Source organism: Dermacentor variabilis, chromosome 8 (genome assembly GCF_050947875.1).
Source record: "Dermacentor variabilis isolate Ectoservices chromosome 8, ASM5094787v1, whole genome shotgun sequence".
NCBI lineage: Eukaryota > Metazoa > Arthropoda > Arachnida > Ixodida > Ixodidae > Dermacentor > Dermacentor variabilis.
In genome coordinates this window covers 171913253-171926057 of record NC_134575.1, presented here as the reverse complement: position 1 = coordinate 171926057, position 12805 = coordinate 171913253, and the positions used below count along the sequence as shown (strand labels likewise).

Sequence of the window (12805 nt, the reverse complement as noted above, 5' to 3'; positions counted from 1 at the left end):
CGTTTCATTCGTGTTGAAGCGACAAATGCATGAAGGTCCATCTGCTTGCTGCTGTTGCGATTGCTCACTCTAGAATTTTGACAGCGAGTTTCAGCGCTCATTGAGCGAGATGTGTTTGTGTTTACCTCTTCACGCGTGATACTGTGCCGGTTAATTTGGTTGGTTTGAATTCATGATAGAACGTGATTGAAAAAGGACGTAGAAAGAAGCAGACACACAAAGACAGTGCTGTCTCTGTGTCTGTTTCTTTCTACGTCCTCGTTGAGTCACGCTTACACATTCTATCATTGTTAATTTAGTTAGTAAGCATATGTTTACAAGTTTATACAGCCGATACAACTTCTATCCTTACTTCGTACAGCTATCTACTGATTTGCTACTGCAATCGGTGCTTTGCCATTCGGGCGGAACTGTGAATTTTTTTTATGAAGTCATAGTTGATCAATAAGCACTTTGTTGCGCCTTCAGATGAAGGACTACCACACTAACATCAGCGATGAATGCCGTGCAATCGCCTTAAGACAATGCTCCTACAACCTTCAACATAGCCAGTCACATATGTACCATAACATGGTGCAACACGTTATTAGATCAAGCTGGATCTCCTGTAAAGCGACTTCACATTCAGTCTTTAACATATTGACAAGTTTACATTCTCAATGTTTATCCGGTGAAAATTTTTTTTTCACTGGCTGCCGCTGTTACAAAGTTGATGCTCGGCGCATGACAGGCTTCCCTGTAATGGATCTTTCTCGAATGTCATCACCAATTCTGTAGCAAAAGATAGTTTTTCTAATCAGATTTCATTTTGAAGCAAATGGTGCACAGTATGGAACTTACACGAGCACTGGCAATTATGCTGGAATGTATCGTGAGTCACGTATAAATGGCCGACACATTTGACCCAAGAATTGTATTTCGACGACCGTTGATTGTGCTCGCCGCTATTGTTGCGCTATGAGTGTTACTTTTTTTCTGGGCAAGGGTTCACCTTAGAAAGAGATTTCGTACTCACACACATAATGAACCCACTCACAAAATGAACCGAACCACCACCTTTTGTTCTAAAAAGTTTAGTTATCTCTCCCTCGCATCAAAAATGCCCACCCAGCCTTCGTGGCTAATGTTCAGAGTGTCCGCTTTATCTCGGCATAATGGACCCTTTTCCTAATTCGCAAGTGCACTTCACTGCCCTGCACATTTGCCCAACTAATGGCGGCACCAGTCATTGTTCAAGAAAAAGACTAAGTGCTCACTGCGCATGCTGGTGCTTGTCTCTTGCGCATGGTTTCATCGGGAGAACCACGTCTACATTTTCCACGTCATAATACAGGCAAAGTGCGCTTGTACTTGCTGTTTGCAAAAATGACTATGCTGCCATTAGTTGGTAAAAGTAATCGTCAGATCACACCGTGATGCAGCAAACACCTTTAGAAGTGACTGATGCTATACATTGATGATGCAAATGCAAGTGATGCAGAGACGAAATTTGTTGATAACGAGCTTTTGTTGCTGAAGATAATAATGGCACATGGTGGCTTCAACACCAAAACATTGTCGCTTGTAGTGCCATAAAAATATGGTGGCAGCGGAACAAAGATAATATACTTTGGCCCATCACACCCCTTTGCCATTCACCATTTTGCCAGGACTTTTTATTTGTTGATCGGGTGCCGTGCCGCACCATCTTTTTTTTTATTATTATTATTATTTCTGGAGTGCTGTGCACCTTCTGTGTGCTGTGCACTGGGCCATCGTGCCAGCTAAAATGCGGCCATTTTCAAACTGAAACTCCCAGAGCATGCCCTTGAGCATGGGAACCACACCACCGGACAGCATTTCAATGTTGACACAGTCCATACACACTACTGAAGGAAACAACAGGACGAGCTTATAGCTATAAAGGAAGATCGTCACACAGTAATCACACTGTTGTTTTACTATCATCATAACTTCAGAAACATCATTCTATTGTCATCACATCACCTTCATTGCTTTATCGATGTCATTTGTTCTCGATCATTTTATAGTAATTGTTCTGTCATCACTCAATCGTGATTATGACTCTGTTGTTATACATCGTCATTGCATCACTATCATAGATTAATTGTTCTGCCATCGTGGTTGTGCCAATGTCTTCATTTCAGCTTTGTCATCCAGTTGTCGTCACACTATAACTGTAATACACTAATCATCCCATCGTCTTCACATCGTAACTACCATATGTCATTGTCGCCATTTAAGAATCGCCATCATCTCATACCGCCTTTGTCATTCTATTGGCATCATTCGTTTTTCATCACTGCATTGACGTCATACAGTCGTCGTTATGCCGCCATGCTCATGGGTCATCTTAGAATTTGAGTGCCATGGCAAAGTAGGAGGATACGACAGTATGACACATATAGCCACAGCAATGAATGCCTTATAGAATGACCACAATAGAAGACAAATAAACGTGACTTCAGAAATGTGCTGTGTCGCTGCAGTCCTCGAATTTTAATTGCATTGCCCATCGACACTCATCACAAGATAAGTTTTGTCGTAATTTTTCTTTCCTCTTACTGGTTCTCGATATATCGATACAATGCCAATAAGTCTGGTGCACTCTCTCTGCTAAATCGTGTGCTGACCAGCTACAGCTCGTTAAAGAAGATGGTAGTCCAGTTATGACACAAGTTCAAGACTTTTCCGTCACGCTGCAAGTGGTGCACTTGCTCCCATTGCCAGGCCTGGAAAACCAGAGACCAATCCGAGCATGCAATAGTATAAACTTCTTGAAGGCAAAAGGGCTTGTCAGTGCACCCCGCGGCAACCACAGTATCTACACTGTGCAACATGGTGGCTACGTCAAGGAGCCAGGTGTTAGTTAATGTGTCACTTCCTGCGAGTCATAATGACTTCTTTTTTTTCAGTTTCACTATCAAACACAGCTATTTTTGTGAGCTTTTCATGGTGCTCACACTTGTATTTCAAATGTAAAATTTTGAACACCTGCGGAATTGCCCTCGGCAGTGAAATGTTGTAACCACCTGAGCAGGCTGTCGCACCAAGCTAGGCAAACCACGCCATTTACCATAAACGCACACAAGCAGGCAAAAGTAAAACAAGTGCACACATCTGCGGTCACTGCCTACCTGACGCGGAGCTTGACCGGCGAACAGTCTGTGTAGTCTTCACGCTCCTTGACTCGCTCCCTGCTTCAAAGGAGCACCCGACAGACTTGTCAGCCACAGGCAAGCTGCACTGCACGGCAACATTGACCTGACCGACCTCGAGAGCACTGTGGCATGATGCTTCGGCAACAGCGATTCCTAGGCTCATCGCTTTTGTGAGGTCTGCAGAAAATAGTTCGACCGATTACAGTCCAATTACAGAATCAAGTGACACAATAGTAAAAATCAGGCAGACTACAATACGTAGCCGTAGAAAACAAAAACATTTGGGTTCAGCAAAGGGCTACAACAGACAACACACATTAAATATTTGAAAGCAGGGCAGCCTTACTATGTGCAAGGTTCATGACAGCACAACATATCTCACACTCGTCTGACAAGCTTTTATCTCATGTTTATCTCATGTTTTATCTCATCTCAGTTTTTTCTATCTAAGCTATTCTTGTCGTCTAACCGTTGCAAACCGACTGCAACATGGCAGAGTCATCATCACCAGCCTATTCATTGTCCACTGCAGAATGAAGACCTTACTCAGCAATCTTCAATCACCCCTGTTTTGTGCCAGCCGATACCATCCAGCCAGCTGATACCTTACTCAGCAATCTTCAATCACCCCACCAAACTGTCTGCTGTCCATAAGTGCAAGTCTGTAGGGTCAGTGAGAGACCAGTGAGCCTACAGATTACATTGCCTGCCCAAGTTATTTTAAGGCAATTAGCATTCTTGGTATAATTCATGCACTTTCCACTGTCTTTCTGCCTATGTCTAACCATTTTCCAGCCAACTAAGGTCACTGGGTAGTTAGTCCATGGTCTTATGTGCTGAGAATAAGACTGCTGTGCTGAGAGAACCATGATCGAAACCAACAATTGGACCAGCTTGGATTAGCAAATAGTATATATAACCGTGTAATGGCCACATTAATTTATCAGCAGCACCTCTAACTTCGTAAAGAAAATAAAGAAATTACCCACAGTGCCCCCACTGTGTGGTGTGAGAATTTCAGAACTTTTTTTTTTTTCAGTTACTGCCGAAAGGCGACATGAAAAAATTAAGCGTGGTGCAAATCTCGACATCGGGAATAGGCAAGAACAGCCACGCCACCGCCGCCTGTTCCTAACGGTCCTAACCCTAACGGTCCACCGGTTATCTAACCTACGCATTACATGACCTGCCCAGCTCCATTTCTTTCTTTTAATGTGAATTTGAATATCAGCTATGCCCGTTTGCTCTCTGATCCACACTGCTCTCTTCCTGTCTCAGGTATTGAACAGGTATTGGAGTAATAATGTTTATCTGCAAGCAAAACAGTCGGGCGCACCGGGCTGTGGCTGCCGAAGTTCTGGGCTGGTTTGCATCGTCGTCACTCTCAGAATCAAAGTCGGACAAAAAGGCAGCCTCAGAGTCGCTGCTTCTCGATCCATCCATAAAATCAGCCACAGATGCAGTAGAGACGCGGGATCTGCAATCTTTCGAAGAACGCATGGCTCGCAGAGGTGGCCTTTTTTTGCTTTCTACTTTATGATTGCAAAACTTCGGAGAACATTAAAAAATTACCATGTGGCAGCAAAAATGAAACTGCTTAGAAAGAAAGCAAAAATATAGTTCTCCTCCTTCATGTCCAATGGTGCAGAGTGTTCATAAGTGGCGCGGAAGGTCTCGAAAGCAGCAGTTCAAATCAAAGAGAGCGGGCGGCCATTTTTGCTTTCTACATTGACGATTGTGAAAACGTTGGAGCACATTCAAAAATCACCGCCTGGTGGGAAAAAAGCGAACTGCTTAGAAAAAAAAAAGGCTCTCCTTCACCTCTGATAGCGCGGTGTGTAAGGTCTTGAATGTGGCATTTCAAACTATCATTAACAGGCTAACTATACCAAATGGACGCAGTACAAAAAGAGTTAAAGCCACCAATGGATGGTTCCAGTGCTTCTGCGAGTACTTAGTTTAATCAAGGCAAGCAGCACAGAAAGTGTATGAGAAAACAAATGTCGCCTTTTTCTATGTGTAATGACTGCATGCATTGTTGACTGCCATGACTGCAATTCTCACTCCAAGTTCTTTTATACATACTTGTGGTCATTACACGCATATATGCAGTATGCAACACTGGTTATGTGGCACTCTTCAGTGAACCTCTCAAAGATCAATGTCAGACACTAGATATGTGTCAGTGGGTAAGTGCCCCTTTTCAGAATATTCATAATTACATATAAAACATATCACCAATTACACAGGCATCAAGGATCGATTGCTAACTGCATTATTCTCACCAATCATCTCCAAAGGATGGATGTGCTGCTAATTTTTCTCTCTCTGAATCGCAACATCTATATCGGCTAGTTCCGTTTGCTCCCTAATTTAATACGCAGTCCTCGACACATCACGCCTATCATTTTTTGTTCCATCACTTTTTATATGGTTTAAAACTTCCTTTCAAGCTTCATTGTTGACCTCTGTGGTTTTATCCTATATGTAAGTACAGGTAAAGAGCAATGATTGTAGAATTATTTTTTACAAGAAGAGTGGCACATTGACAGTGATAACTTCGTAACCTGTTTCGTCTGGTTTATTGATCAATATCACAAACAAAAACTGCATGAAAAAAGCTATCAAAACAGGTCCCAAAGTAAAACTGTTGTGGAACCTACTGCAAAACTAGCATAAATATTAGTAACAAAAATACAGGAGATTTAGCAAATACAAAACAAATATGTGATTTTATACATTTATAGAATGAATCATTTGTAGACATCTTATACACCACACATAAACTATACACCATATATATATATATATATATATATATATATATATATATATATATATATATACACACACACATACAATCACATCATAAGAAGTCAACAAAGACACCAAGGACAACACGGGAAATTGCTTGTACTTACTAATTGAATAAAAGAAAGAATAAATTAATGGAAATGAAAGTGGCTGAAACAACTTGTTGCAGCTGGGAAACGATCCCACATCTTCACATTGCGTGTGCGATGCTCTGCCGATTGAGCTACTGCGGCGCTGTTTTCCCATCTACTTTCTGGGGTATTTGTGTGTTCGTACTGGTACTAACCTTGGGATGGGAAAAGGGCGCCGCAGTAGCTCAATTGGTAGAGCATGGCATACGTAACGCGAAGACTTGGGATCGTTCCCCACCTGCGGCAAGGACTTTTTTCATCCACTTTCATTTCCATTAATTTATCACTTGTTTAATTAAATTAGTCATCATCATTATCATCATCATCATCATCAGCCTGGTTACGCCCACTGCAGGGCAAAGGCCTCTCCCATACTTCTCCAACTACCCCGGTCATGTACTAATTGTGGCCATGTTGTCCCTGCAAACTTCTTAATCTCATCTGCCCACCTAACTGTCGGCCCCTGCTATGCTTCCCTTCCCTTGGAATCCAGTCTGTAACCCTTAATGACCATTAGTTATCTTCCCTCCTCATTACATGTCCTGCCCATGCCCATTTCTTTTTCTTGATTTCAACTAAGATGTCATTAACGCGTGTTTGTTCCCTCATTCAATCTGCTCTTTTCTTATCCCATAACGTTACACCTATCATTCTTCTTTCCATAGCTCGTTGCGTCGTCCTCAACTTAAGTAGAACCCTTTTCGTAAGCCTCCAGGTTTCTGCCCCGTACGTGAGTACTGGTAAGACACAGCTGTTATACACTTTTCTCTTGAGGGATAATGGCAACCTGCTGTTCATGATCTGAGAACGCCTGCCAAACGCACAGCCCATTCTTATTCTTCTGATTATTTCCGTCTCATGATCCGGATCAGCAGTCACTACCTGTCCTAAGTAGATGTATTCCCTTACCACTTCCAGTGCCTCGCTACCTATCGTAAACTGCTGTTCCCTTCCAAGACTGTTAAACATTACTTTAGTTTTCTGCAGATTCATTTTTAGTCCCACCCTCCTGCTTTGCCTCTCCAGGTCAGTGAGCATGCATTGCAGTTGGTCCCCTGAGTTACTAAGCAAGGCAATATCGTAAGCGAAGCGCAAGTTACTAAGGCATTCTCCATTTACTCTTATCCCCAATTCTTCCCAATCCAGGTCTCTGAATACCTCCTGTAAACAGGCTGTGAATAGCATTGAAGAGATTGTACCTCCCTGCCTGACGCCTTTCTTTATTGGGATTTTGTTGATTTCTTTATGGAGGACTACTGTGGCTGTGGAGCCACTATTTATATCTTTCAGTATTTTTACATACGGCTCGTCTACACCCTGATTCCGCAATGCCTTCATGACTGCTGAGGTTTCGACTGAATCAAACGATTTTTTTTTTTTTAATATTTGGGGTTTTACGTGCCAAAACCACTTTCTGCTAATGAGGCACGCCGTAGTGGAGGACTCCGGAAATTTTGACCACCTGGGGTTCTTTAACGTGCACCTAAATCTAAGCACATGGGTGTAATCAAACGCTTTCTCGTAATCAATGAAAGCTATATATAATGGTTGGTTATATTCTGCACATTTCTCTATCACCTGATTAATAGTGTGAATATGATCTATTGTTGAGTAGCCTTTACGGAATCCTGCCTGGTCCTTTGGTTGACGGAAGTCTAATGTGTTCCTGATTCTATTTGCAATTACCTTAGTAAATACTTTGTAGGCAACGGACAGTAAACTGATCGGTCTATAATTTTTCAAGTCTTTGGATAAGAGATTAGGATTATGTCAGTGTCCTTCCAAGATTCCAGTACGCTCAAGGTCATGAGGCACTGAGTAAACAGGGTGGTCAGTTTTTCTAGAACAATCTGCCCACCGTCCTTCAACAAATCTGCTGTTACCTGATCCTCCCCAGCTGCCTTCCCCCTTTGCATAGCTCCCAAGGCTTTCATTATCATCATCATTATCAGCCTGTTTTATGTCCACTGCAGGAGGAAGGCCTCTCCTTGCTATCTCTAATTACCCCTGTTCTGCGCAAACAGATTCCAACTAGCCCTCGCGAATTTCCCAATATCATCGTTCCACCTAGTCTTCTGCCATCCTCGACTACGTTTCCCTTCTCCTGGTACCCATTCTGCAACCTGAATAGTCTAACGGTTACCTAGCCGGCGCATTACATGACCTACCCTGCTCGTTTTTCTCTTGATGTCAATTAGAATATTGTCTATACCACTTTCTGTAATCCAAACCGCTCTCTTTCTGTCTCTTAATGTTATGCCTAGCAATCTTCATTCCATCGCTCTTTGCGCGGTCCTTGTTCTCAAGCTTCTTTGTCAGTCTCCAAGTCTCTGCCCCATACATAAGCATTGGTAAAATGCACTGATTGTACACCATCATTTTCTATGATAATGGTAAGCTTCCAGTCAGGAGCTGACGTCTGCGCAATGCGATCCAACCCATTCTTACTCTTCTATGAATTTCCTTCTCATGATCAGGGTTCCCTGTGTTTAGTTGACCTAGGTGAACGTACTTCCCTTCACAGACTCTAGAGGCTGACTGGCGATCCTAAACTCTTGTTCCCTTGCCCAGCTATTCATCATTATCTTTGTCTTCTGCATATTAATCTTCAACCCCACTCTTACACTCTTTCTGTTAAGGTCCTCAATCATTTGTTGTAACTTGCCTGCATTGTTTCTGAATAGAACAATGTCACCGGCAAACCAAAGGTTGCCGAGATATCCATGATCCATTGTAGAGCATCCCTTCCTGAAGCCAGCCTGTTCTCTTGGTTGACTAAAGTCCAGTGTTGCCCTTATTCTATTGGAGGTTATTTTGGTAAATATTTTATATAATACTGGGAGTAAGCTAATGGGCCTATAATTTTTCAATTGTTTAACCTCTCCCTTTTTGTGGAACAGTATAATGTTTGCATTCTTCCAGTTTTCTGGGACCCTTGCAATCGATAGACACTTCGTATAAAGAGCCGCCAGTTTTCCCAAGCATTATGTCTCCTCCATCTTTGATTAAATTGACTGTTATTCCATCTTCTCCTGCCATTCTTCCTCGTTTCGTGTCCTGCATGGCCCTTCTGACCTTATCGCTAGTTATAGGAGGAGTTTCTGTATCCTATTCATTACTGTTTCTAACGGAGGTATCCCGACTCCTCTGGGTACTGTACAGGTCAGTATAGAATTCTCCTCCTTTTTTTACTATATCTTTGAGATTGCTGATGATATTACCCTGCTTATCTTTCAGTGCATACATCTTGGTCTGTCCTATGCCAAATTTCTTTCTCACTGACTTCAGGCTGCATCCATTTTTTATGGCTTCTTCAGTCTTTCTCATGTTATAGTTGAGAATATCACTTATTTTCGCCTTGTTTATGAGTTTTGACAGTTCCTCAAATTCTATCTTATCTCTTGAGTTGGACACTTTCATTCTTTGTGGTTTCTTTATTAGGTCCTTTGTTACTTGGGAGAGGTTGTCTACTGGTTGCCTCGGTGCCTTGCCTCCCACTTCAATTGCTGCCTCTGAAGCCAGCTTAGTTACAGTTTCGTTCATTATCTCTATGTCATCTTCAACTCTCTGTTTTAAAGCTGCATATTTATTTGCAAGTACCAGCCTAAATTTTTCTGCTTTTACCCTTACTGCCTCTAGGTTGAACTGTTTATTCTCGACCAATTTTACCCTTTCTCTCCTCAAATTGAGGTGAATGCTAGCACTCACTAACCTATGATCACTGCATTTTACCGCACCTATATCATGCACTTTGCTGTGATCAGCAGAAAGCATGAAGTCCATTTCATTTTTTGTTTCACCATTTGGGCTTTTCCAGGTCCACTTTCTGCTGCTACGCTTCCTGAAAAGTGTTCCTTATTCGAAGCTTATTCCTTTCTGCGAATTCCACCAGGATCTCTCCTCTAGCATTCCTAGGATTGACGCCATAGTTGCCAATTGCTTGTCAACCAGCCTGCTATTCCTCCACTTTTGCACTGAAGTCGCCCATTAGTACAGTATACTATGTTTGCACTTTTCTCATCGCTAATTCAACATCTTCATAAAACTGATCTACTTCCTCATCATGACTGGATGTTGTAGTGTAGCTTGTACTACCTTTAATCTTTATATCTTATTAGGTTGATTACGACTACAGCTACCCTCTCATTTATGCTGTAGAATTCGTCAATGTTGCCCGCTATATTCTTATGGATTAGGAATCCCACCCCATATTGCTTCTTATCTGGCAGACCTCTATAGCAGAGGCCATGGCTGTTATTCAGCAATGTATAAGCTTCACCGGTTGTAATCTCACTATAGCCGATGATATCCCAAACAATGTCTGATAAGATAGTTCCCCAAAGAGTCCTGCTAAGCTAGCCATACTCAACAGAGTTCGGCAATTAAAGGTTGACAGGGTCAGTTTCCATTGGCAGCCTGTCCGGAACCAGAGATTCTTAGAACCCGCTGCTGCGTTACAAGTCTGACCGCCGCCTTGTTCAGGTGCTCCGCAGCTGCTGGGGACTGAGGGCCATGGGTTTATTGAAGGAATCATTTGGGAAGTAGCGGCCGAATACTGCACCAGAGAGGCCAATTCCTGTTCTGGTGAGGGAGTGTCTTTGTTGAAGCTTAGTAGGCCTTACTAATTTGGTTATACCTGGATTAGTATAGCCCCACTCACTCTCAGCATCTTGTGCCGGTGTCAGGCGTTACTCCAAGCCTGCAGATTAGTAAGTACAAGCAGTTTCCCCTGGTTTTTTTTTTCAACCCCCAAGAAGCTTGCTCAGCTAAGCCGCCGCATCACTTGTGCAGACAAAAATGTGGCCTGTAAAAAGCACCATGAAAAGTGACTAGCCGAATGTTCCAATGACATTGTGGACGAGATCCCCCTATCCTGCGGAAAAGTATAGATCGGCCAGACGGGGCGATGCATCATTGACCGACTCAGGGAGCATCCAAGAAATCTGGCTAATAAGGATAATATACATCTTGCTGACCAGTGCAGTAGCTGTCCCACATGCGAACCACGTTTCCATAGTGTGAAAATCCTACGCAAGAGCAAGCAAAAACTGATTGTGAAACGTTAGAGGCATTTCTTATCAGAAAAGCCGGTCAGGATTGTGTTAGCAAAACATCGATTGCACTGTACAATGCAGAAATGAAATTCCTTTCGCACCTTGTTAAATTACTTCCTGTTCGACGAATCCCATTTTTCCTCGTAACAGTGCGTCTGCGCAGCTTGCGGATATGTATACCTGTGGGTCTGGCTTTAATAAAATCAGTTATTAGTTTGCACCTGTGTTCTTCCTTTCTGTTGTGCTATCCTGTTGTGCTGTACTTCAATATGGTTCTCATGTCAAAATACCAACCAGCCCAGCATTCAACTCATTTATAGTTCACGTGGGCTCTCCCGTGCTTCCAAATCTCACCGGCAAGGTGTCGATGCCGCTCATCACATGCTGTATTACTGCTGAAAATAAAGTTGCTGTTGCAAGGAGTAGTTGTTGGTTTTTCAGCTCTCTCGAGTAGGTGAGGTGCCCTTGCACGCACAGGCACCATTCAAGACCTCACAATGCGAATAATCTACGAATGTGTTGGGTGCACCTCATTGGTCATGGCATATTTGTGGCCACTGCCTTCAGCTCATTTTATTTATGTTAACAGCCCTTTTTATTGAGTTATTTTAGAGTTGTTTATTTTGCAAAGCTTTATGCCCGGGTTTGCTTTTACCCGGAAATTTTTACCAGGAATATTTTAGGAGCACCAAAGCTAGCAAAACGTGTTTCCTTGGAGCATCGCAGTTACCTGGATTGGGATGTACGCTTGTGCGGTACACCACATGGCACATGGAGACACGTCTCATTGTTATCATCTGATTTATACCTCAACGAAGTTCAAGGCTAGAAATACAAAAATAACATGTTACATGTATAGGTTACGTATCGACAATGTTCAGACTTGACTCGCCTCCTATTTCAAACATAGACAGTTGCGGGTGCGCCTCTAGGCCCGTCGCCGTTCGATATTGAGGCTATATCGAAGCTAAAATCTTAGTGGCAACATGCTAAGAAGTTTCCCAATCCAAACAACTTGTTGATGCCTCTCAGAATAGTGTGAAAACTTGCCACTCGTCATCAACAGCCCATTTGCCGTGCACCCTCCAGCACGATCCCACATACCAGCATGGTGCCGGACAATAGACGGTGCTGTGATCGCAAAATGATGGCGCCCTCAACAAAATGGTCTATATCTTTGTTTCTATATGCCCATTTACACGTACCCACATTCACTCCAAAGTTTTTCTGATCATGAACAGTTCACACCCAGCAATAAAAAAAATAAAAAAAGCAGGCAGGCTCAACTTCTGTTGAAATCTATGTAAAGTGAAGCATTCGTCGTTTGAGTAGCTTATGAACCATATGGGCATATGGGCATATTAAGTGTGGTTTTCAAGGTATAAATGTTACTTGAAAGAGCAATGTGTTATACGAAGAAATTATTTTATGTGCAGTGAATTGTAGAAAGGCTGGATATTATATATACATATTTACATGCAGCACTATATATATTATTTATTTACATTTTCTGTACCAATTTATAGTGTCATGTTGCACTGATGGTCTTTCTGATGTGCCAGTTTCCTTTAGTGGGACTGCGAATTGACACATGCTAAGCATCTCAACGCAATGGCTTCCCCAGAAGAAAGGGCATTCTGTGCTA

At 42.5% G+C, this 12805-nt stretch overlaps 1 protein-coding gene across 1 annotated transcript in view; it reads right to left on the bottom strand.

Moving 5' to 3' along the window:
• Positions 1–12805, bottom strand: part of LOC142590725 (uncharacterized) — a 54293-nt gene that overhangs the window by 33683 nt on the left and 7805 nt on the right. Inside the window, exon 2 of the mRNA XM_075703154.1 lies at positions 3138–3338. Coding sequence (XP_075559269.1) covers positions 3138–3324 — 187 coding nt within the window. The 5' untranslated portion in view covers positions 3325–3338. The remainder of the gene's footprint in view (positions 1–3137; positions 3339–12805) is intronic.